This window comes from Lutjanus erythropterus, chromosome 7 (assembly GCF_056507025.1).
Source record: "Lutjanus erythropterus isolate fLutEry1 chromosome 7, fLutEry1.hap2, whole genome shotgun sequence".
NCBI classification, from domain to species: domain Eukaryota; kingdom Metazoa; phylum Chordata; class Actinopteri; order Lutjaniformes; family Lutjanidae; genus Lutjanus; species Lutjanus erythropterus.
The window spans coordinates 1,213,870-1,237,412 of NC_139323.1; the positions used below are offsets into that span (position 1 = coordinate 1,213,870).

Genomic DNA, 23,543 nt, shown 5'->3' on the forward strand with positions numbered 1-23,543 from the left:
TAAGTTAAGGTATGAAATAGTTTTTTTCATATTATAAAATAGTGCTCTACTCATTTCTTTTCACACAAACACTGTTCTAGTACACAACATGCCTAACTACAAAAAAAAAAAAAAACCTGAAGCCCCATTTTACAAGCAGTCTTTAAATAAATGTTGAATTACATTTACATTTGAAAGGATTGCTGGAGCTGTTGATCTGTGGTCTGGTTGATTAGATTGAGCAATTTGGTTCCAGCTTGAGAACCATCAACTAATATACACTATTGCTCTTCCTCAATCATTTTTGAATACCATTTCATACTAATAATTAGTTATTAAACAGTTACAAAAAAGATTTGTTGCTCAAGTCTCCATTCAGGCTTGTGCAGTCTATTAAAATCAGCAGACTTAGACTCCTAAATCTCCTGCCATGAGCAGAGCAAACTGCTACACAATGAAAGAGATCACTGGATAGTGGCATTAATTAGGGAGAGAATGTGAGGAGGAGAATAAAGAGGAAGAGGAGGCAGAGAGATAGCACTGGCTGATGCCACTTAAAACATTAAGAGAGTGCAGGATGTAGCGCAGTCATTGAGAAAAATAGGAGAGAATGACAAGTAGAGACAGAGCACGAGTCTCAAACAGAGCAGAATGATTGTGAATGCATCCAGCTGGGATTACTGTGTCTTGTGATGCCCATTCTGCTGTTTCATTTCACTGGTTTATGCTAAAACATTTGAGTGTTTTTACCTCATTTACACTGTAAGATCGTTATGAATGCTACACAGGACTGGGTTTCTGGGTAGCCAATTTTGTATTTTCAAATAATGGCTGATTTGTATTAGATGAGATTATTAAAAAGTTTTATATTTCAAATAGGCAGGTATTACCATGTTTGTCTATAATGACATAACAGGGCAATGGGCATGCATGGAAATGCTGTTGCTGGTATTTTCTTCAAATTTTGCTGTGTTTTTGTTTTAATCATATGTATTTACAGCTGTTTTTTTAAAAACTCAAACATGAATCACCTTTGGCAGAAATACACTTGCAGGCAATGGGAAGGGAAGCACAAGGTCTGGATTAAAGAGCAGTGGACCTTGATACAGTCCACGATGGACTTGGCATCTTTGAACCACCCAGCCAGATAAGGTGAGGAATACCCCAGGAAGACTAGAGGTGAGCAAGAGGAACCATACTAACCCAGCTAGGACTTAAAGGAATAGTTCACCCCAAAATGTCATTATCTACTCACCCTCATGCCGATTGAAGGTCAGGTTTAGTTTTATATACAATGGAAGTGAATGTTGACCAGTTTTCAAATGTAAAAAAACAACAGAATAAAAACATAAAATGCCTTTTTGCTGCTCATCTAGTGTAATTCAAGTCTCCTAAATCCCCAACATGCCAAGTAAAAAAGTACTAAAAAATGTTATTTCCACCATGTTTTTTTCCAGTTGTATTTTACATTTGAAAACTAGTCACCATTCACTTCCATTGTTTGGGAGATTCTGCAACACTGTTTTCCTGGGAAACTCCAGCAGTTTTTTGCAGACCAATAAAATAAACTCAACCCTCAATCAGCATGACGGTGAATAGATAATGACTGAATTTTCATTTTAGGGAGAACTATCCCTTTAAAGTAAAAAATGTAGAATACATTTACTGTAATAAATTATAAAAATGACCACGATGTGTCATCAGAGATGAATGAAACATCTCTTCTCTGACAACAATGCTACAGCCATGTAGTTTACCTTTAAAATTTCATTACGGCCCAAACCTTTGTTACTGTTTGCTTGTTCCATATTAAATAACAAGTTAAAATGAATGCCAATTAATGGGAACAACTCACTTCAGCCATAGATGGCATATTAAATAGAATTTCAAACTATTTAATATACTGTCTTTATTTGAATAGGACGAAGGCAGGAGGACGCTGTGTTTACACTGATGAGCCTTCCTGCACAAACACAGTCAAAGTTAATGGACAATGTCTACTTTTTTCCAGAGATGTCAACCTTATAATAACCATCCTGTTGCTGCTGTTTACATTCAACCTGATGCAGATTTTTAAAAAATCACAATGGATTTACTTCCTGGGTGTATCGATATATGCAACAGTACATATTGTTTTGTTTTATATTATTATATATTTTATCCTATTTGATTCTGATTTTAATCAACAGTTTATGTGTTATACTGTATATGTGTGTAGCATGAAGGGACTAAAACGTTTTGTAGTATAATGATAAATAGATTATCTTGATGCCTTGATATAGAATGCCCTTTTACTTTGGCATTTTCCCCCATTGTCTCTAATGTTTAGTTGTTGATCTCTGTAATTCTTTTTTTTGTTACTTTAAGCATGAGATTCCTTGAATAGCTGTGTTCTATGGTTTTACATGTGAGTTATTGCTCTTTAACAAAAAACATTGAGCCATAAGATGTCATGGCTTACAGTGATTTTACAACAGCTGAAGGGTGTTGTTGGATAGGCTGACAGTAGAATGGCTTATTGTTTAACAAGGCCCTTATGGATTACTGGGTATTAGACTTAGATAAGATTAGTCAAAAGTTTCAGTTATTACCATGTTTGTCTATAATATGACAACATGGCAGAGGTGATGCATGGAGATTCTGTGGCAGATAATGCCTTCAAATTTTGCTACATTTTCATTTTAATGTTATTTTTCAGCTTTTTTTTTTTACTCACATACCTTTCATATAAATACACTCCTAGGCATTGGAAAAGGAAGCACAACGTTTAAAGAGCAGCAGGCCCTGAGTCAGTTTTTTCACTTTTTTCCTCATTTTAAGTTTAATAAGTTCTTCAAAACAATGTCACATGAGGTGTGATTACTGTCATAACTACTGATTAAATATCCATGAATACATTTTTATTTGCTTAACTTTTTAACTGTGATTAATCATTTAATAATTAATGAATATTAACACCTTTTCTCCAAATGTGTGCTGCTGCAGCATTTTGTTTCGTTTTTTTGTTTGTATCTTCTGATTTTCATTGGTCTGTTTGTGATCAGATCACCTTATTGGTTACAAAAATGCAGATGAAAGGTTTGGATATTAATTCAAATTGTACTCAGTACTCAACTATGATGTGAAAAGTAACTAAGTAGTTTACATTACATTGGCTGGACCATATGGAAAGCTTTACTGGGAAAGTTTTAGGATGCTGCATGCCCAGAAATGCCTGGTTTTGCTGGAGTTGTGATTCCTGTATATCTTCAGTGTTGGTAGTGAGTGCAACAAATACAAGACCCAGGTTATAGAATATAAACATGTCCCTTGGGCACACAAAACTATGAAAACAAGTATAGTAACAAAGTGACATTGACCAAACATGGGTTTCAGCTTACCTCTGACTTTGTCTAACATGGCTACACCTGTAGAAACAGAATTCAAATATTTTCACATTTTCCTTTGAATCTCATTTTTCTTCATCAGATAACCATCCCTGAATTTGTGCTCTAGTTTCTCAAAAGCTTCTGTGCTGGGATTTGTCCAGGAAAAGATGGACAGAGGTTAACTAGACAACAGAGCAAGTGTCTGCAGAAAGAAAAGTGACCAAGATGTATTTTGTTACTGGTGTGCTTTCATTGGAAGAGGGTATAGTGCAATTTAAAAGACCCCAATGCCTCAACATTATTTGCATATCTATGAGCTATTGTGCAAGTTGGTTGGTTTCAATACATTCATCAATCAGAAAAAAGATTTTGTTGTTACAACCCTTGACATGAAAACCATTCAAAAAATGTCTAGAATCTATGCTGACTAAAATTACTTTAATTATTAGTTTTTGAGGAAGTGTCAACTCAATGATACCCTCTGATTCTCACTGCTCTCAAGGGTTTGGACGAGGTTAGTCAGAGGGTCAATTGTGTTTTAATATTTGCAATGTATTTAAACTTCATTGACTTGATCAGTGGCAGTTTTTGCTCTAAAGTACATCCAAGCTCAGTGGTTGGTCTGTATCAGCCGAGCTCACATGTTATTTGGATAATTTTCAAACAAGTCCAAGCCAAAACACACCAGGCGCTCAGCTGAGCGGATAGCCCTGAGGATGAGAGACAGAGACTGGTTCATGGTGCTGTGGCAAAGTACTTCCTTCTCTGCAGAGTTGTGCTTGACTACTTTGCTGGTGACGTTGCAGTGCAGGACGGCTTCCTGTGAGAACCTGAGGATGGAGAACTGAGGAGTCTTCCCCGGAAGGCTGTATAACAGGTTCCTATGGAGAGACAACAGGAGAGAGAGTACAAAGGAATTACCTAATTCATACATACAAGCACAATATAATATATGCACATTTTATTTTTTTTTTGTGAAAATCAAGTCATTTCCTTCTACCCTTTCAAGTGTGTAGGAGAACCCACTGAACTTACAAAACATGAAAGGCTGTAGCTAGAACCACTGTTTGGCTTGTCCATTCTGTGCTACCATAGAAACAAGGTGGTGCAAAACAGCGGGCTCCATGGAAGAGGACCCACGCCTTCTGTTGATATAAGGAGCCCATTCTAAGGTAACTAAACCACAATGATTCTTATTTCCAGGTGATTATACACTAATTACACACTGTTTCATGAACATGTCACATTTAAATCCACAGCATCCCAGGTCATTTGTTAATTTCTATTTTGACAACTTATCTTGATTGAGTGCATTTATTTGTGAAAGTTCCTCTCCAGTCAAAAATGTGTTTTTTTTATTGTTAATTAACATGGATGCTTGAGCTTGACTGAAACGTTTGAAACGTTAGACAGCAGTGCAGTGGTGCTGTAAGGGAGAAATGTGTAAAACCCCTATCAGAAGGCAAATTGTAATGAAAATATACTTATCCATATATATTCCATTTCTGCCAATAGATCCCCCCTAATCTTGCATACTCCACCTTTAAGTTACTCTTACAGGCTTAATGAATTTGAGTTTCCTCTACCATTCCAGGGCGGGGCGCGCTATATTAAAAATCAGGAAAATGTATTGGTATTGCACCAGTGTATTTGAATATATGAAAAAACCTTTAATGATATTTGCTGAGCTGAAAGAACATTTTATTATAGCCTGATGGAACTTAGTTACAGTTAGTTACGGTAGTTTAATTAGTACAAATCCTTTTCCTTTTGTGCTGCAATTTATTATGCTGAAAGACTAAAGGAAGCAAAAAGTACCTCAATAAGAGTGAAATGTGATTCCACAAACCTTCTTACAATGGAAGGAAATTATGGACACACTAAAACCAAATAAAAATACTGTATTACATTTGAAATTTGCCATGGTGTGGCTTAACATGTACTTTTTGTACCCAATTCCCCCCATGGGAGATTTCTCAATTTCTCAGAGACTCTGTTGTTAAATGTCCTTGTCAGGTTTATATAAAGTACCTACTCTAAAGGTGTGTTGCCCACTTTTCTGCACAAAATTGCAGTATTTGAAAGTTTGTAAAAGATCAACACCACACATTGACCTTCTGTCATCTCCAGTGAGGGAATGTAACTAAGTACATTTACTCAGATACTGTACTTAAGTAGAATTTTGAATTACATCCATTTTATGCTACTTTAAAGTTCAACTCAATTATTTTACTCCACTACATTTACCTGACAGGTATACTTACTAGTTACTGACAGGGAGTATTTTACTGCACAGTGGTTACTTTTACTTTTCACACTGATAACAGCTGATAATATTCACATACTTTTACTTACGTAAAGTTTTGACTGCAGGACTTTTATATAGTATTTTCACAGTGTGTATTAGTGTTTTTACTGAAGTAAAGGATGTGAATAGTTTATCCAGCACAGCTCACCTGTATGAAGATCACCTGGTCCCAGAGTGAGGCTGAGTTCCACTGTCACTATGTTCTCCACAGAGAGTTGATAATCTTCCTCTGACTGTTGTTGCTTTACAATGTCGACCTGATCACGTCCACGTTCTTTAACTCTAAGCTTCTCTACTAGTGTTCTCCTCTCAGAACACCAGATTTGAAGGCACTTCACTGAGTTTTATGTCTCCATTCTAACTTTTTTACTAACACATTTTATTGCAGGTTATACATTTTACCTGCTAACTACACAATATTTCCTTGGTCATTTAAAAGTCCAAATTAAGTCTTAAGTCTTCTTCATTGAAGTTATAGGATGTTGGGAAAGGTTGGGTGGTGCCTTAACGCCCTCTATTGACCATTTGCCACTGTAGCATCTTCCTCTGGAAAAGACGCTGAATATCATTTTGGATTTTAGCAGTTTGAGCACAAAAAAAAAAAAAAAAAAACCCAAAAAACAAAGTGGCATCAGCCAACCTGCAGCCAGTTAATCATTTACAGGCAAATCATGCTAAACTGCTTTGATTTGACATTCATAGACTGACTGCATATGAAAACTTATTCATATTTTGACCTCTGCTTAATGTTTTGTTACAAACATGCTGTACCAAATGAAATATTATCCTTTAAAGAACACATATCTATGTCTCTTTGTCTTCCTGTCACACTGTAGCACACACCAGCATGAACACACTGTATAGCAAAGCACATATAGAGACACAGGCAAGCCTTTGGGGGTAGCAGAGTAGTCATTTGTAGGTCAGAAAGGCAGAGACATTGGAGTGTTGCTCTCCTTGGGGCTGAAGTACATTGACTTCTCTTAAAGTGGCTGAACAGACAGTCTTAGAGAGTAAATGGAGTGATTCTTCATCTGTTAAGACTCAGGTCGTGAGCTGTAGGCTGTGAAGGAACACTGACCTTCAGCACACAATTTAGACTCAAAGTCAGATCACTGTGATTTCTCTATCTACTCTACCACATGAAACCATTGATGCTACTCCTGTCAGTGAAGGGTGTTTAGGTTATTGTAGCATACTGTATATGTGTGGCCATTGTTAAGAAAAAGAAGTTCTCAGTGTCCATGTTTGGGTTTGTTTTTACTGCAGCGTAGATCATGATTGCAGCACTATGTAACAGCCAACTTAGACTTCTGAGCAGCACATGAACACATAAGTCAGTAGTAGACATTTCAGTGAGTCTGCACCTTTCAACTGCATTACTATATCATGATAAAATACCTCTGACAACAATAAAACAACACTAATATAGGAAGCTTTGAAAAACATGGATAACTGTGGCTGTCTGAAAAGCTGACCCCATCACAGACAAAAAAATCAATCTAGACCATGTTCATGGAAGATTCTGACATGCCACAGCATGTAGTTGTAACTTTGTTTTTCTGACTATAACAAGTAAAACTATGTGCTGAGAAAAAGGCCTGTCCATTCTGCAAAATCCTAGATTATGTTTAACAATACTCCTACTGATACCCAATACGCAATATATAGGATTACATTGATGCAAGCCAAAGCAATGATAGGGATAGGGACATGTCCCTACCAATGTCCCTCGCTATATATATTGGGCATTTTTTGCCTTTATTCATAAGACAGCAGAAGATATGACAGGAAAGGGGGTAGCGAGCGAGGGGATATCACACAGCAAAAGGGCTGCAGGTGGGAGTCAAACTGGCAGCTGCTGCAGAGGACTGACAGCCTTGGTACACAGGACACATGGTCTACCAACTGAGCTACAGCAGCACCCTGTCCCTCATGATAACTGTCATCAAGAAATTTTAATATAAGCACTTGCGGACCATTTGCAACAACTGGATATTCAATGGCAATGTAAGTGGAAACACCACAGCAATATTTTTCTGTATTTATATTTGTTAATAATGTATGTTGCATATGTGAATATTGTTTGAAATTTCAAGTGACAGTTACTTTTTAAAGATGTTTCCAGAGATCCCCAAGTTTTGGTGCTGAGGCTTTCAAGTATCCATCAAGGTGTAGGATATAATGGCACCTGGTGGTGAAGTTGCTGACAGCAACCAATTCACTCTCCCACTCCAAACTAAGCATGTAGGACAGGGGTATTGAACTGAAATTCAAAGAGGTCCAGTTAGAGAAAATTTCCTAAAGCAAAGGTCCAGAACATCATAATGTCTAACTTGTGTTATGAGAGTGATATATACTGAAGTAGTGTAGTAGTTGTATCAACATCTACAATGTAGACCACCTGCAATGTAAGGGTGTCAAACTCATTTTGGTTCAGGAGCCACATACAGACCAATTTGATCTCAAGTGGGCCGAACCAGTAAAATTAAAGCATAATCTATTGATTATTCTGCCGATTAATCGAGTAATCAGATAAGAAATATTGCGTATTCTGCATTTTTTTCTATTACATTACTTTTGCTTTATTTAAGAACAATGGTAATATACAAAACAGAAGATAAGACAGGTCTATTAAATGAACAACTATAAATTGCTAAAGTAAAAATACTCAGTAAAGTAACTTTACTTTTAATGTAGATTTACTTTTACTGTTTTCACTTTACTTTTTTTTTTTACTTTTTTTTCAAGTACAAAGGTAAAAGTAAAGGTAGTAATGTCTGCAGAAACCACAAACAGAAGAGTGAACTAACTCTTTTAACTGAAACAGTCACCAGAATGTTTTGTTAACATATTAAAATCACAACATTTTTCTTCTGGAGCAGGCCAGATGCTCCCAGACCCCCAGAGGACAGGGGACTGGTTTACCAACATGCCACCTTTTTCTCCTCTTATGAGTTTGCAGGTCTGTATTTAGTCATCAAAAAATACCAATAATAATACCATTAAAATACAGCAACAGCAATAAAAATGTTGATTTTTCAAAAAAGGAAACAATAACATGCAAAATATTTAAATTGTAATTAAGTAAAAACACTAATAGCACAATGTAAAAATACCTAAGTAAAGAATGTGAGTATTTTTTCCATCACAGCAGGTTAGTGATCAGTGTTTCAGTGACTCTCTGTGGATCAGTGAATAGTGTTTTATTTATGGCAGCCCGCCACATTAAAAACAACCACAACATGATGTTTCTTTTTCGGTCGTGTCTAGAAAGTAACTCTTTATTTGCACAACTCTTGCGAGATTTGTGTCCATTATTTCTACTAAAATAAGCAAACTCTCGCGATCTTTCGTGGGTCTAGGGTTCCCTTCTAGACACGACCCTCTGTCTCTGTCAAACTACAGACAGCAGACTGTCTGTAAACAGCACGATGTTAAACTCTGCAGTGTTTCACACAAAGACTTTATTTGTGTGGACACCCAGGTTTGGTTTGTGACCTGTTTTGTCATTTTTATTTTTTTAGTTTCAGTTCAAGAGGACGACGGTATCAGTGATTGATTAGTGATCAGTCTGCCCTCCTCTCCTCCCTCACCTGTTCACTCTGCTGTGAGAAGGTCTGAAAGTTTCTCACAGAGAAACACAGACTCTCCTGTTTTACGTATAGGCCTCTTTATACAGTTGTTTAATTTTATAAGTGCATCTGGTTGGTGTCGATGTCATTAACCATCATGTCAGTTTCTGTTGTAATAAACTCTGTCATTAACAACAGTCTCCTCCACACGCAGCTTCTCTGCAGTTGGTCTGTGCGATTCCTGATCAGATAAATCAGCGCCGGAAAGACTAGAAAATTTGCGCCAGTTAAAATAGAAGCATCCCGTCAAAATTTAAAATCTATTAAGAATTTATTGGCTATAGGTCCGGGTCCGTATAGGACGGCGTCTGGGTCTGGACTCGGACCGCGGTCCGCCTGTTAGGGACCACTGTTCTAAATCAACATTTGAATAATTATGGTGTAGCAGTTGCTAGTTTGTTGGGACTTGCTTTCATTTATCTGTTGAAAATTACTTTTAGCAGAAATTCCTCTTAGTTGAGTGGAGGGATATTCAGATCACCTGTTGTGTAGCGTGTGGGGACTGGCTCCTGAATAATAATTGAGCAGCTCTCCCTAGGGTTAAGAGAAGTGGGGAATTGCACATCCAGGGCAGATATTAGGTGCATTTGGGATGAGGCAGGCCTGTGCAGAGTTAATCACCAGAGATCGCTGCACAATGCATGCCTAGTAGATTTGTGTCCAACTTGATCCCAACTTGCTCTGACATCATGCATACGTGGGCAACGATAACCCCATGAGATCGAAGCACAGTTTTCAGAGCCAGGTGTCACAGTTGCTCTCTACCAACTGAAAGCGCCTGGCTGTCACCTGATCGATGAGCTGACAGGCTCCGATTGGCTTTTAATTTTGACAAAAAACACCACATTGTTAGAGTTTGGGCCTTGTCTCTCCCTTTCCTTGTGTTTCATGTTTCCCCTCCCCCCAGTGTGTTATGTTTGTCTCTGTCTGTGTTGCTGGGTGTGGACTCTTGGTTCCCTCCTTCCTGCTCATCCATCTGATCCTCTGCAGCTGCTCTCCTGCTCACCTGCACCCAATCTCCTAATCAAGACACTGCAGACACTGCACCCTGGCTCAGACTTCCAGACTCTGCCAGATCGTTCAGTCTCTTTTGTAGTACAGACATCTAGGCTCTTGCCTGCTAAAGGTTGTGTTAGTGTGTTTTTGGATGTTTCTTCTGGACCTCTGTTACGCCTTTTTCCTGTGCTTCAGATCCTCCACGCCAGCTCTGCCTGAACCAGCCTTGTCTTCGTTCTCTGCCTCCAGCTCCTTTCCCTGCCCTGCTCAGCCATTCAAACCAGCCTCGTCTCTGTCTTCAGCCACCAGCTCCTTTCCCTGCCCTGCTCAGCCCTCTGCAGCCTGAACCCTGTTTGTCTCAGCCAAGCCTTCGGACAACCTTCAAAAAGGAACACTTAATAAACTGTCTAAACCTCTCTCTTGCTCCAGGCTGTGCTCGTTTTTTGGGTCCAATATTGAATGGTTACAACACACGTTCTAAAAAAAATTCAAACTTTCTGTGTAACTATCATATTTAACCCTAGATATATTAGCCTCTTGTTATGCAATAAAGTTTTAATCTGTTGACAAGCAGAAAGAAAAGAAGCAAGAAAATGTGCTTTCTAAAGGAAGAAGGAAGCAGGCAGAGAGCTCATTCCTGCACATTCCAATGCAAGGCGGAGTCATCTGAGTTTTTGTGCAATCAGTCAGTATTATGTTCATGTCTTGTACAAGGCTGTAACTCAGGAACAACAGATACATTTTGAGGATGGTTTTGTTTTGCTGAGGAAACATTTTGTCCACTGGTCATTATCAGGTCAGTAATAAAGCCTGGTTTTCTACATTGAGACCATTGTCCATCCATTGTGTGGACCGCTTATCCTGTTGATGGTCCTGGAGTCATCTAAGCATGCACTGGACAAGAGGAACGACACGTCCCTAGACAGATCAGCACTATATATGGCTGGCGTAAGCATTTTCAGACAGGAAATCTGCATCATCAGTCTGTTTCAACATAGGTCTCTATCACATAAACATGACAGCTCTGTTCAAACACAGTAGGTCAGTCATGGATAGAGCTGCAATGTTTCAACAACATTCTTATTAGGATATTTCATTTTTCAAATATATTCCTCTAAATCAGGGCCAGACTTGTTAAAGGACAATATTAATGTATGAAATAATTTATCTGTAATGTAGATGTATAATCAGCTTTCACTTTCCACCACATTTTGAGACCGCAGACTGAGGTGATGATGTCATCTATGAGCGCCAACAACAGGGTTAGCCTGTTGTTTTACCTCATTGATGATGAGTTCAGATATTATTTCAGCTTGTGAGCTCAGAGATGATGTCACTGGTTTGGAAGTATTAGTGTGTTCTGCGACACGGATGTTCTCACAGTTGAGTAAATTGATTCTTACGTTCATTAACTGTAAAAACATGTAGCCTATACACCCCAAAATATATTGTCAACTAAGTTTTGACGATGGCTCATCTTTCTGAGTCTCTATAAGCTGCTGTGGATGCCAAATCAAAACAAGACAAGTCCTCAGGAAAAAAAAAGAGAATTTAAAAGTTCCAGACAGATTTTTTTTTCTTTTTTTTGGCCAAAAATGGCTCTTTTGATTACAAAGGTTGCAGACCCCTGAGCTGTGTTTATTCAATTTTTAGGGGATAATTGTGCAGACTCGGGGCTAGTTCTGCTCCGTAGCAGAGCCAGCAAACCCTAAGCTACTATCAGGGTTAGCCCACTTAGCCCCGGCACACACCTGGGGCTAACAGCTCCCTAGTGTAGCTCATATGAGCCCAGTGTTTGTTTGCACTTGTAAATCAGTGTACCAGTATTAAGCAGTATCAACCAAGGAGCATGGAGCTAGTGTTTTTAATTTCATTCTAATTTTAATTCATTATGTGTTATAAATGAAATATAATAGGTAAATAACTGTACAGTGAGAGCCATGTAGCTTAGTTTCAAAAAGGAAAAAATAAGAAATAGAGGACACAGAAGCCAGGAACCAGCTGACTGATGAAGTGGTGGATTAACTCCCTTTTCCATATCATGGAATGTCCAACATGTCAGGTGTAAAATACCAGTGGTGGAAAGAGTACTGAAAATCTGTACTCAAGTACAAGTACTATTACATTGCTAAAATATTACTACTAGTACTAAATATTAGTTCTAGTGTTAGAAAAATACTTAAGTAAAAGTACAAAGTAGTCAAAAAAAAAACTACTGAGAGTATAAGTTACTTTAAACCGATGATGCCACCATCACCTTTCCAGACTAGGGCTCTAAATCTTCTGTACTTTGCTTTACCAATAGTTAAAACACTAACAATCAATTAATCATTAATAATTGATTTGATACAAAACAAGTGTTTTTTCCCCCTCTCATTTAAAGTTTTTATTTCCTTATTCAGCAAATGTCTCCAGCAGACAAAACAAACTAGATGAGGTGCAGTTATTGCCACGACTATTGATTAAATAACCATGAATAAATTTTTAACTGGTTGAATTCTTAATGAAAAATCAATAAAAGATCAGTCATTTAATAGACTTTTTTTGTTTTGTTTTGTTTTTTGTCTATATGTCCTGGTTTTCATTGGCTTTTTTGCTATCAAATCATTTTATTGGCTACAAAAATGCAGATAAAAGGTCTGGATATTAATTCAAATTGTACTCAGTACTCAACTATGATTTTAAAAGTAACTAAGTAGATTACATGGCATAATGAATATTTAAGTACAAGTAAAAGTACAGACTTGAAAATCTATTCATAAAAGTATAAGTACTTCCACCTCTGTAAAATACCCTTAAATACCAAACAGTAACAAAATAAAAAAAGCATTGGAATAGTGCAGTGATGAAAATGAAAATAGAAAACAACCTAATCATGTCTGTCTATGTCCCCTAACCAACAAACTGCCATCCACCATCTGCCTGTGAATATCCAGTTATGAAAGAGGTCCTTTTGAAGCACCTCAAAGTGTACATAAAGACATCTGTTATCGATCGCTGTGGCCCCCGGCAGCCTGACATCCACTCTTAATGGAGGCCGTCTCCTGCTCGGGAACACAACAAATTGGGTTTAAACTATGTCTGCTGGTCCCAGGTGTCACTCAGGCAGGGGCAGCAGCATCCATTCAACACTGACAGCTGCATGGTGTCTCTGTGTGGTCTGGTAGCTCTTTCTCAGAACCAACTCAAGGTTTAGTTTGTTTAATTCCTCCCTTTTGCAATAGGACATTTATTTATAAATAACTGAATTGTTACTAATGTATTTGTAAAATACTGGAAAAGGAACTTCGGTGTGTATATGCAAAAAATTCTGATTTTGAGAGAGGGGAGTTTGCATGATCTCAAACTCTGCGTATGGATTTTGTAAAGTCAGTTCCAGCTGATCTATTTTCCAAAGCTTGAACGATGCCTTCAAAACTTAATCTGTGTATCCATTCAAATCTAATATGTAGCTGCACATTTTGTCTTTTTCAGTTTAAATAGTGGAAAAGGAACTTCTCTATGCATACATGAAAGTTGGCATTTTACAATTTTACAAGTCACATCTCAATCTTGTCACTCTCCAAAACAAGACCACCCTCCAAATTCAACATGTAATCTCCCAATGCAGCTTTACTTATGGATTTTAGAAGATGTCCTTTTTTAGTTTGAGATAATATGTTAAAAAAGGTCTCTGCACACCTGAAAGTATGACAGGTGCTTAGGAGGAAGATTCAACTTGAAGAAGAACAGAAAAGACTCCCGCACACTGTCTCACTTTCTGTTAATTTATTAGATATCCAACGAGGTCTGGGCGACCTTCATCAGGTATACTAGCAGCATACAAACATTTCTACCCATATATAAAGACAAAAATTGCCTCCATTTACAAACATCCAATCAGAGGACTGCTGAGATTGATCAACACCTGAAATTAATTCAGGTGTTATCAGCCCGGCATTAGGGCCGGAAACTCATCGAATTGGGTAACGCCCACAGAGATCACAATAATCTTCATAATAATAATAATAATAATCACAATAATCTAATCTATTTTTTTTTCTTGTACTACCCCACACATAAAAAATACATATATACAGACCAATCAAGCCTAACAAGTATCAACATTATCTTGTGCATCATACTCCAAAGTGTATCCAAAATAGGACATAGGTATATCAATATCAAAAGGAAAACATTTTTTAACCACAATTATTTAGAGACTGGAAATAGGGTCTAAGCGACTTGTTAAATAAAAAAAAGTATACAAAAGTATTCATATATACATACATACATATACATACATACATATACACACATGTATATACATACATACATATAAACACACTTCTCTCACCAAAAAATATCTATTAGTCAAAGGCAGTTGCAAACAAGGTGAGAACTTAATACACAACTTCAGAATACAACTAAGATATCTAATCATTCAAATCTTCCAAATAACTAACCATTTTTCAAATATGGAAGAATACAGAAAAATACAAAACAATTTATAGCATTAAATTAAGCAAAAGTTCATCATTAAGTCCCTTTGGAGATAGGGTTTGTAACGTGAATATCCAGAATGCTTCTCTTCTTATCAGTAACAGATCATGATCTCCACCACTAGGTGGCATCGAAACATGCTCAATGCCACAAAAGCGGAGGGAAGCTACGTCATGTTTAATGTCACTGAAATGAGCTGCCACCGGATATTCTCTGTCCTGTCGACAGATCGCGCTCTTGTGTTTGCTTATTCTTTGTTTAAGTTTTCTGTTTGTTTTACCAGTGTATGCAAGACCACATGGACAGTGTATCATATAAATTACATGAGTTGATGCACAAGTAATTACAGACTTTATAGGAAACTTTTTCCCTGTGAGGGGATGATAGAAATGTGTCGAATTAACCATGTTATGGCATTGGGCGCAACTCCCACATCGATAATTTCCATTTGTCAAGGGGCTTAAAACACTTTATCGCAGAGTTTTTTGATTACTTTTATGAGAGAAATTTGCATGGTCTAGATGATCTCTTAAATTACGTCCGCGTTTATGTACAAACAAGGGTGGGTTTTTAAAGAATTGAGACAACTCTGGTTCTGATTTTAAAATATGCCAGTGTTTCATAAATACAGATCTAATTAAATTACTTGTAGGGGAATAAATGGTCACACATGTGACTGAAAATTGTTTATCCTTTTTTTGACTCTTGTTTAAAAGTTCAGAACATGGTTTCTCCAATGCAGAGTTATACGCTTGTTCTATCCAGTCAAGTGGATATCCCCGTGAGAGGAATATAGATTTCATACCCACAGATTTTGAAACAAAATCTTCTGTGGTCTGACATAACCTCCTCAGTCTAAAGAACTGACTTTTTGGTAGACCCTTTTTGAATGGAGTGGGATGTGCGCTCGTGGCCATCAACAGAGTATTATCGGTCTCCTTACAGAATAAGGTGGTAGTCAGTTTTCCATTATTTTTCATAACCCACATATCAAGAAAATGTACTTTTACCGTAAGTTCACATGTGAACTGTAGATTCTTTTTAAATCCATTCAACAAACGCATAAAATCATTGAGCTCCTCTGGATCACCTTGACAAATACCAAAAATATCTGTCTACATAGATGTCTACATACATCTACATATCTGTAATATTTTAACAGCTTGGGAAGATACTTATTTTTTTTGGGTCTAAATATGAATTTTTTTTCAAAGAAGCCCATATATAAGTTGGCGTAATTAGGGGCACAGATTGAGCCCAAGCTTGTTCCTGAAATCTGTTGATAAAATTCATTATCGAAACTAAAGTAATTGTATTTCATGACAAAAGTAGCACAATCTATGAGAAAATGATTAGGAGGATTTTCTGTAAGATCTCAGTTCTCCAAAAAGAAGCTCAATGACTGTAAACCCTCTTCATGCGGTATATTGGTGTAAAGACTAGCCACATCCAATGTGAATAGAAGGGCATTTTCAGGAAGGTCAGTTACAGAGGAAATTTTTTAAATAAAATCAGTAGAGTCTTTTATGTAAGATGGTAACGTCTGTACGAATGGTTTAATAAAAGAATCAACAAATTCAGATACAGGAGCCAATAAAGAGTTTATCTGAGCTACTATAGGGTGACTAGGCGGATTTGTTAATGATTTATGTAATTTAGGAAGTGTATAAAATACAGGTCTGATCGGATGCTAACAAAAGAGAAAATCAAATTCAGATTTAGAAATCCAGCCATGTTCCCTAGCGTCTTCTAAGAAGACGTGGATTTCTTTCTGAAATGACTGTGTAGGATCTGAAGTAAGTTTTTTGTAGTAAGTGTTATTAGACAATTGCGAAATAATTTCTTGTTTGTATTTTTCTGCATCTTGTATACAGATCGCGCCTCCTTTGTCAGCAGGTTTTATCACAATGTCTTTCTCATTTATTAGCTCTTTTAAAGCAATTTGTTCACCTTTGGTCAAATTATTGGAAAAACGATAAGGCGTCTCTTGCTCCACAATTCTACAGAATGTATTAATAGAGGAGTTTGCAACACTAGGGCAAAAAGTACTTTTTGGTTTAAATGGGGTATAACATACAGTTTGAGCAGTGAGGTCATTTTTTATTTCTGAAGAAATACCTCAATTTCATTTGTCTAAAACATCTGAACAAGTCTACCTTTAAGCCAAAAATATTGGTTCCCCCACTAGGTACAAAAGAGAGTCTTTTTGATAAAAGGGATAAATGTTCATCATTTAGTTCTTTTTTTTTGACAGATTTATTACCGTATCTTTGGGTCCATGGGCGCTGCCTTTGTCTTTCGCCTCCCTCGTCTGCATCTCTTCTTCGTCGGTGATGTCTGTTGCGGTTGGCCAAAAAAGAGCTTCTGGAGGACTGTGATGTGCTGTCCAAAGTCCAAAGTGAAGTCACTCCCTCTTGAGAAGTTCTCTCTCGATCTTTCTCTCCAATTGCCTCTAGTTTTTTGGGATCCCACTATGGAGCCAATGACGTGCATCCATGGATGTGTGTCCGTAGCCAGTTCAGGGGATTGTCGTTTCTTTGTTTCCCAATGATATATTTTGTTTTTTTGATAGTCCTTGGTGTCTCTTGTATTTCTTTATTTTTGTGGCTTGTAGTTGTTCTTTGTATTTCAAAACAGAATCTTGTATTGTACGATCAATGTCTGTGAAGGTATCACCAAACTTTTGTTTCATTGTTTCTTGTTGTGAAGTTATTTGGCTTTTCAATTCTTAAGCTTCCATGGTGACTTGTTCAATAATTAATAACATCAAGTCCAGTGAGCACTTGTTGAGGATTTCTCCCCATTGTTTCACAAAGTTCATGTTGGACTTGCCAATTGTGAGGGCTTTCTGTATTTGTAGTCCCCTGGGGATTTTTTTTATTTCTCCAATATTCACTTAACGTGGACCCATGCATTAACAGATGCGTTTCTTTTAGCCGCATCTTCTCCAGTTTAATTTTATAATCTTCTGTCGTTTGGACGTAGAATTCTTCATTAGAGAATTCAAAAGTCTCGCAATTGTTAGTAAGCGCATTCATCTCTTGGAAGGAGTTCATTGTAAAGGTCTCACAGTTGTTGAAAGCGCTCAGGGTGCCAGAGATAAAAACGGGAAAAATCCTCAAAAATGTTCAAAAAAAGGTCTCTGCACACCTGAAAGTATGACAGGTGCTTAGGAGGAAGATTCAACTTGAAGAAGAACAGAAAAGACTCCCGCACACTGTCTCGCTTTCTGTCAATTTATTAGATATCCAACGACATTTCGGTCTGGACGACTTTCATCAGGTATACTAGCAGTATACAAACATTTCTACCCATATATAAAGACAAAAATTGCCTCCATTTACAAACATCCAATCCAATTACATATGCGTAGAAATGATTGTATGCTGCTAGTATACCTGATGAAGGTTGTCCAGACCGAAATGTCGTTGGATATCTAATAAATTAACAGAAAGCGAGACAGTGTGCGGGAGCCTTTTCTGTTTTTCTTAGTTTGAGATACTGGAAGTGAAATGTTTCTTAGGTGACACTGTAAGGACTGGAAAAGTATGCATAGTGAGGATAGGACTTTCACCCAGGAGACTGGGCTGTCCTGTGTGAAACCAATGAAGCCAAGTGACTCATTTAAAGTTTTAAAATATGTCACATTCCATATGTAATGTCACATTATGTAATGTGACTTACATAATGTAATGTGCTTATTTTAACCCAAACCATGATCTTTTCCTCAACCTAACAAAACTGTGACCGCTTCATTGCCATGTGTGACCAACGGCACATGACATAATGTAACCTAAGGTCCCGGTACTGTACAATGGTCATACATGCTATTTTGGGAGTCATTGGCAATCAATCCATTTTGTTGTTTATGTATGAGGAGGTGTTGTCCTGGATTGGTTTTGGATGTTTGCATATCAGTTTTGGAATTCAGCATACTGATGTTAGAAGTAACATTTCCTCTCCTTCCTTTCTTTAACTCTCCATAGTGTGCTGAATTCCAAAATATGATATCTTCCATTTTTAATACAGAAGCTCCTGATATAATATGCAGCTCTGCATATTGATTTTGGATGATAACACTTTTCAGTATAGCATGTTAAAAATGGAACTTGTGTGTGTTTATGAGGAAGTTCTACACTGATTTTGGATGTTGGCATTTTAGTTCTAAAATGTGTCTTTAAATATTAGCAGTCAACTTTCAAATCCAATATGGAAGTTCCTGTGCAATGTGTAGGTGAACATACTAATTTTTGTTTTTGTCACTATCAGGGTAACACACTGGGTGTGCATCAGTGGAAGTTCTACATCGTCAGAGTTCTGGACATAAGCATATAATTGATTACCTTGATTTTGGAAGACAAAGTTTAAGTCTTTCCCATTCAAAATATTGTAGTTGAAAATGGAGTTGAAATGTTTTTTAATCAAACTATTTAAATTGGCATTTTTATTCACCCAAAGCTGTGGGACATAGTAAAAACATTTTTCCTTTTGCAACATCCAAGATCTGAGTGATTCATATAATCGTAAATACCAGTAAGTATCTTGACTGCCTTTAGTGTCCCAATAATAATACACTAGAGCAGGGGTCAACCTTTATGATCAAAAGAGACATTTCTAGCCGAAAAAGAAAATAAATTTGTGTGGAGCTGCAACTAATAAATTTTCTTATCCCTCTGTACTTTTCTTTTTTTTTTTTAGTTTGGCATCCACAGCAGCTAAAGGAGGCTCAAAAAGATTAGCCAAAGTTAATATTAAGTCAACAAAATATTTTTTGGTGTATAAGCTACATATTTTTACAGTTCAAGAATGTAACAATCAATTTACATAGTAAAAAATTAAATGTTTCCAGGCAAGGTACTGCAACAGATTTACAGCCGTGCAGTAAACCTTTTGCCAACCTGTAACCTTTTTTTGAGACAATTTACTTTTCTTCTTTAATTAAACTTGAGTCTTTCAGTTTTAGACACTCAAAAAATGTGTTTTAAAATTTGGGGCGAGTGCCCTTATAGCTCAGTTGGTAGGGCGTGCACACCATGTATTAGAGGCTGTCAGTCCTCTGCAGCGGCTGCTGGTTCGATTCCCGCCTGCAGCCAATTTGCTGTGAGTAATCTCCTCTCTTTCTATCCCCTTTCCTGTCATATCCTCAGCTGTCCCATCTCAATAAAGGCAATAAAAAGCCCCAAAAATAATCTTAAAAAAAAAAAAAAAGTTTTGGTCACAGTGAGCTATGAACCTGATTTGTCATTAATTTGGTGCCTGAAAGTTAAATCGTTTCAACTGAAAATCTTACAATTTTAACCATCATTCACTTTCACTTCAATGAATTTACTCAAAGATTTTTCTTTTTTTAATACAACTTTTTTGGGTGTCTAAAACTCAAAGATTTAAGTTTATCCAAAGAAGAAAAGGTAATTATCTCAACAAAAGATTTGAAGTTAGATAAAACTTTTTCAAAATGAGTTAGGCTTTTTATTGTTGTAGACCCCAGTACACTAGTGGAATAAAAATTAATGTTGAAGCAAATGTCAGTCAGTTCCAATTCCACCTTGCTTTGCAGTCACTTTAATCAGCCAGTCTGTGAGGCATGTATTTCTGTGGATAGAAAAAATATAAGTGTACCTGAGACAAACACTTCAGCTGGGATATAAATGTAATGAGTGAATAAAGAGAGCAAGTTAGGCAGGACTTGTTGATGTTTCCCCGCTACCAGTGTTGATGTAGCTGAGAGAGAGATATTTCCACCTCTCATATATCATATGACCAAATAACACACTTTCCTTGGCATGTAACAGAATTGGTTTAAACATTCATGGCATCTAAGATAATATCATTCACACCCAACAAGAGGGAGGGTTTGATTTATCAAGTGTGAAGTGGATTTACAGCATTACAATAATATCACGTTAAACAAGTTGAATTGTAAACAGTCAGAGACCTTGCCAGAGTATCCTTGGTTTTAGTCATTAAGGCACTATTGCGTTGCATGAAAGAGTTAATCCATGTTTAAGTCTTTATAATGGAAACTCAATGGCAAAATGGTAGTCTGGCTTTGTGCGTCTTGGTAAACTTTCTTTTAGTCATCATCACAGATTTATACATCAAAGTTGCCAGACCAAGTTATTCGTTAGATTTATCTGAAATGATTTTATATAAAAGGGAAACCTGGCCTGGGTCATGAAGAACAGAGGAGGGAGGTGCACAAGGGGCTGTTCAAGCGTTGTAAAATGTAACTCCCAATTTGTGGGTATTTTGAAGGGATATTGTAATGTTTATTAATCTTTCTCTCTGGCCAAAATCTAAGCCTGGGTCACCTCTGCCTGGAGAAAATCAAAGGTTTACCCAAAGGCAAAATGGGCGACCAGTTTTGGTGTAGGGTTTGGTTCAGTGATGACTTCATTGTTGGTTGTGAAATTTTAGTCTTTTAAATGATCTATATCATTGATTAAAATATTATACAGTGTAATTTTAAACCACTAACATATTAAAACTATGTCTACACCAACCCCACATCATCCAACACCCCAACACACCATCGCTTACTCCTTATCTGTCACATTGCACCTTATGGCTGCTGACTGCTTCTGCACTGTCATCAGTGGCTGTCCCTTTTCTGTACTTTTTATCACTGATATCTTACTTCTGTCTGTTTATTCATAGTAAATATGTGTGAGTCTTTAAAAGAGCAACATGTAGCCATTGTGTGTGCAAAAATGAGCACTGCAGTTCAGATAGTGATTTGGAGCCATAGCACATATGTTAGATAGTCTGTAATCCTGTTTAATATACAATCTATGATTGAAGTGAGTTGTTTCCGCCCCCTCGTCCCCAGACACAGCAGAGACGGGCAGGCTACAGAAGAAGAAGAAGAAGGCATACTTTATTAATCACCGAGGGGAAATTACATTCTCTTCACTCTGCTGTAATTTTGGTACATACATACACAGGCCTGAAATACACACACATGCACAAACAGGACATACAGACATGAGAGTGAGGGGGCTTCACACACACATATAGTCAAGCGCACCAAGCAATTAGGGGTTCAGTACCTTGCTCAAGGGCACCTCAGCAGTGCTCAGGAGGTGAACTGGTTCCTCTCCAGCAAACAGCCTACACTCCATACTTTGGTCCATGAAGGACTTGAACTGGCGACCCTTCAGTTCTGAAGCCAACTCCTAACAGACTGAGCTACTGCCGCCCCAAAGGAGCATCCTGCAGGAGCGCAGGATGCACACAACCCTATAAACTGACAATAACAAGCAGTGACGAGTCCTCCACTTTTAGTTGATCAGCTGTTTATAACTGTCAGTTGTCTGTTGTCAATGTCAAGTTCAGCCTGTTATCCCCAAAACAAAAAGCCTGCTGCTCTGAAATAACACACTCTGGACAATGAGGTAAGTGGCTGCCTGTCTCACTTCCTGCCAAACTCCATTAAAATTTTGCTTAATTTAGCAGTGATAAACATCTACACCTTCTACACCATCTGAGGATGAGACACCTGCAATTTCATTGTGCTTGCACAATGACAATAAAAGTTCTTGGACCTTTACAAAGCTGTGTAGTATTCTGTTGGTTGAGTAAGAATGCAGTTGTTCAGCTTTGCACTTGTATAACTGTGACATTTAAAACTGAACACAGTAGGATCATCCACTGGCCCTGCCGGTGACCACCTCTATTATGTATCAAATAATCCTGAATGTCATTCCAGTGTCAGCAGCAACTGTATCTCTGAATTGAAATATTTACAACTAGATTGCAGTGACTTACCAAATACCCTTCACAGTGTCTTATAGTCAGTGGGTAGAAATCTCTGGGAAGTGTTTTAAGGCTCAGTATGCAATTTAATAATAATAAGAGTTTAGTTAACACAAGCATTACACACATAACCACAAAAATACAAATCAGAGACATCATGAATATGTGTTATTGCACTTGTGTCATCATTATGTGTTTGTGTTGCTGAAAAATCTACCTTAGCATTTTGTTGCTTGAAATACAATATAAAGCATCAAGGTAAACATTTTAAAGACTGCTCAGTGCTCTTTGTGTAATTGTCTTAGTCCTGTGAGGGAATGCTAACTTTCTATATAAATGAGTGCTATTAAACCTTAATGCTTTCCGAGCATGATGGAGCAGCTAATTTTAGCTTGGATGCTAATGGCAGTCTAGGACAATTAACATGTCTATTACTGCCATAAACTGTGAATAACACTGAACAGCAGAGGCCATTTATTCCGTTAGAATCTTGTTGAAAAGTAGACAGCTAAAGTGCCGTGGGGGAAGACAGAGTATGTTAGCAGACACAGTGAGGATGCTAAAAGCAAACAGAACAGAGGTTTTACTGTTATGAGATAGAAATAAAATTGCAGAGACAAAGCCCTCACTATCATTCAAGGTCAGCTGTCCACTGACTAAGTGTGATTTGATATGATTTATTGTGTTCATGTCTTAGTAGAACAGTTTGACTAAAATAATTTCACCAACTAAACCGGAGCTCTCACTTTCTTGTACATGCACCATATAGAGCCAATGAATTACTGTTGCTCTGCCCTGAAAAGATGCTGCTGCTGCTGAGGGAAAAAAAATCAAACACTGCCATCTGTAAGTTATTCCCATTTTCCCTGTTTTTGTCAGAAAGAATAAATATGTGAAACTCAATCTTTATGCTACATTATTGCTCCATATGTAGAACAAGATAAAAAAGAAGTGGATGTACCCAATACAACACAGAAGGCTGACAAGGGATTTAAATCATAGCGGCAGCAACATAGGACT

The 23,543-nt window shown here is 37.3% G+C and overlaps 1 protein-coding gene across 1 annotated transcript in view; it reads right to left on the reverse strand.

Annotated features, from left to right (window-relative positions):
* Positions 1–3,448: 3,448 nt before the first annotated feature.
* Positions 3,449–23,543, reverse strand: part of naaladl2 (N-acetylated alpha-linked acidic dipeptidase like 2) — a 753,458-nt gene continuing 733,363 nt past the window's right edge. Inside the window, exon 17 of the mRNA XM_084722364.1 lies at positions 3,449–4,228. Within this exon, the coding sequence (XP_084578490.1) occupies positions 3,985–4,228 (244 nt within the window). The 3' untranslated portion in view covers positions 3,449–3,984. The remainder of the gene's footprint in view (positions 4,229–23,543) is intronic.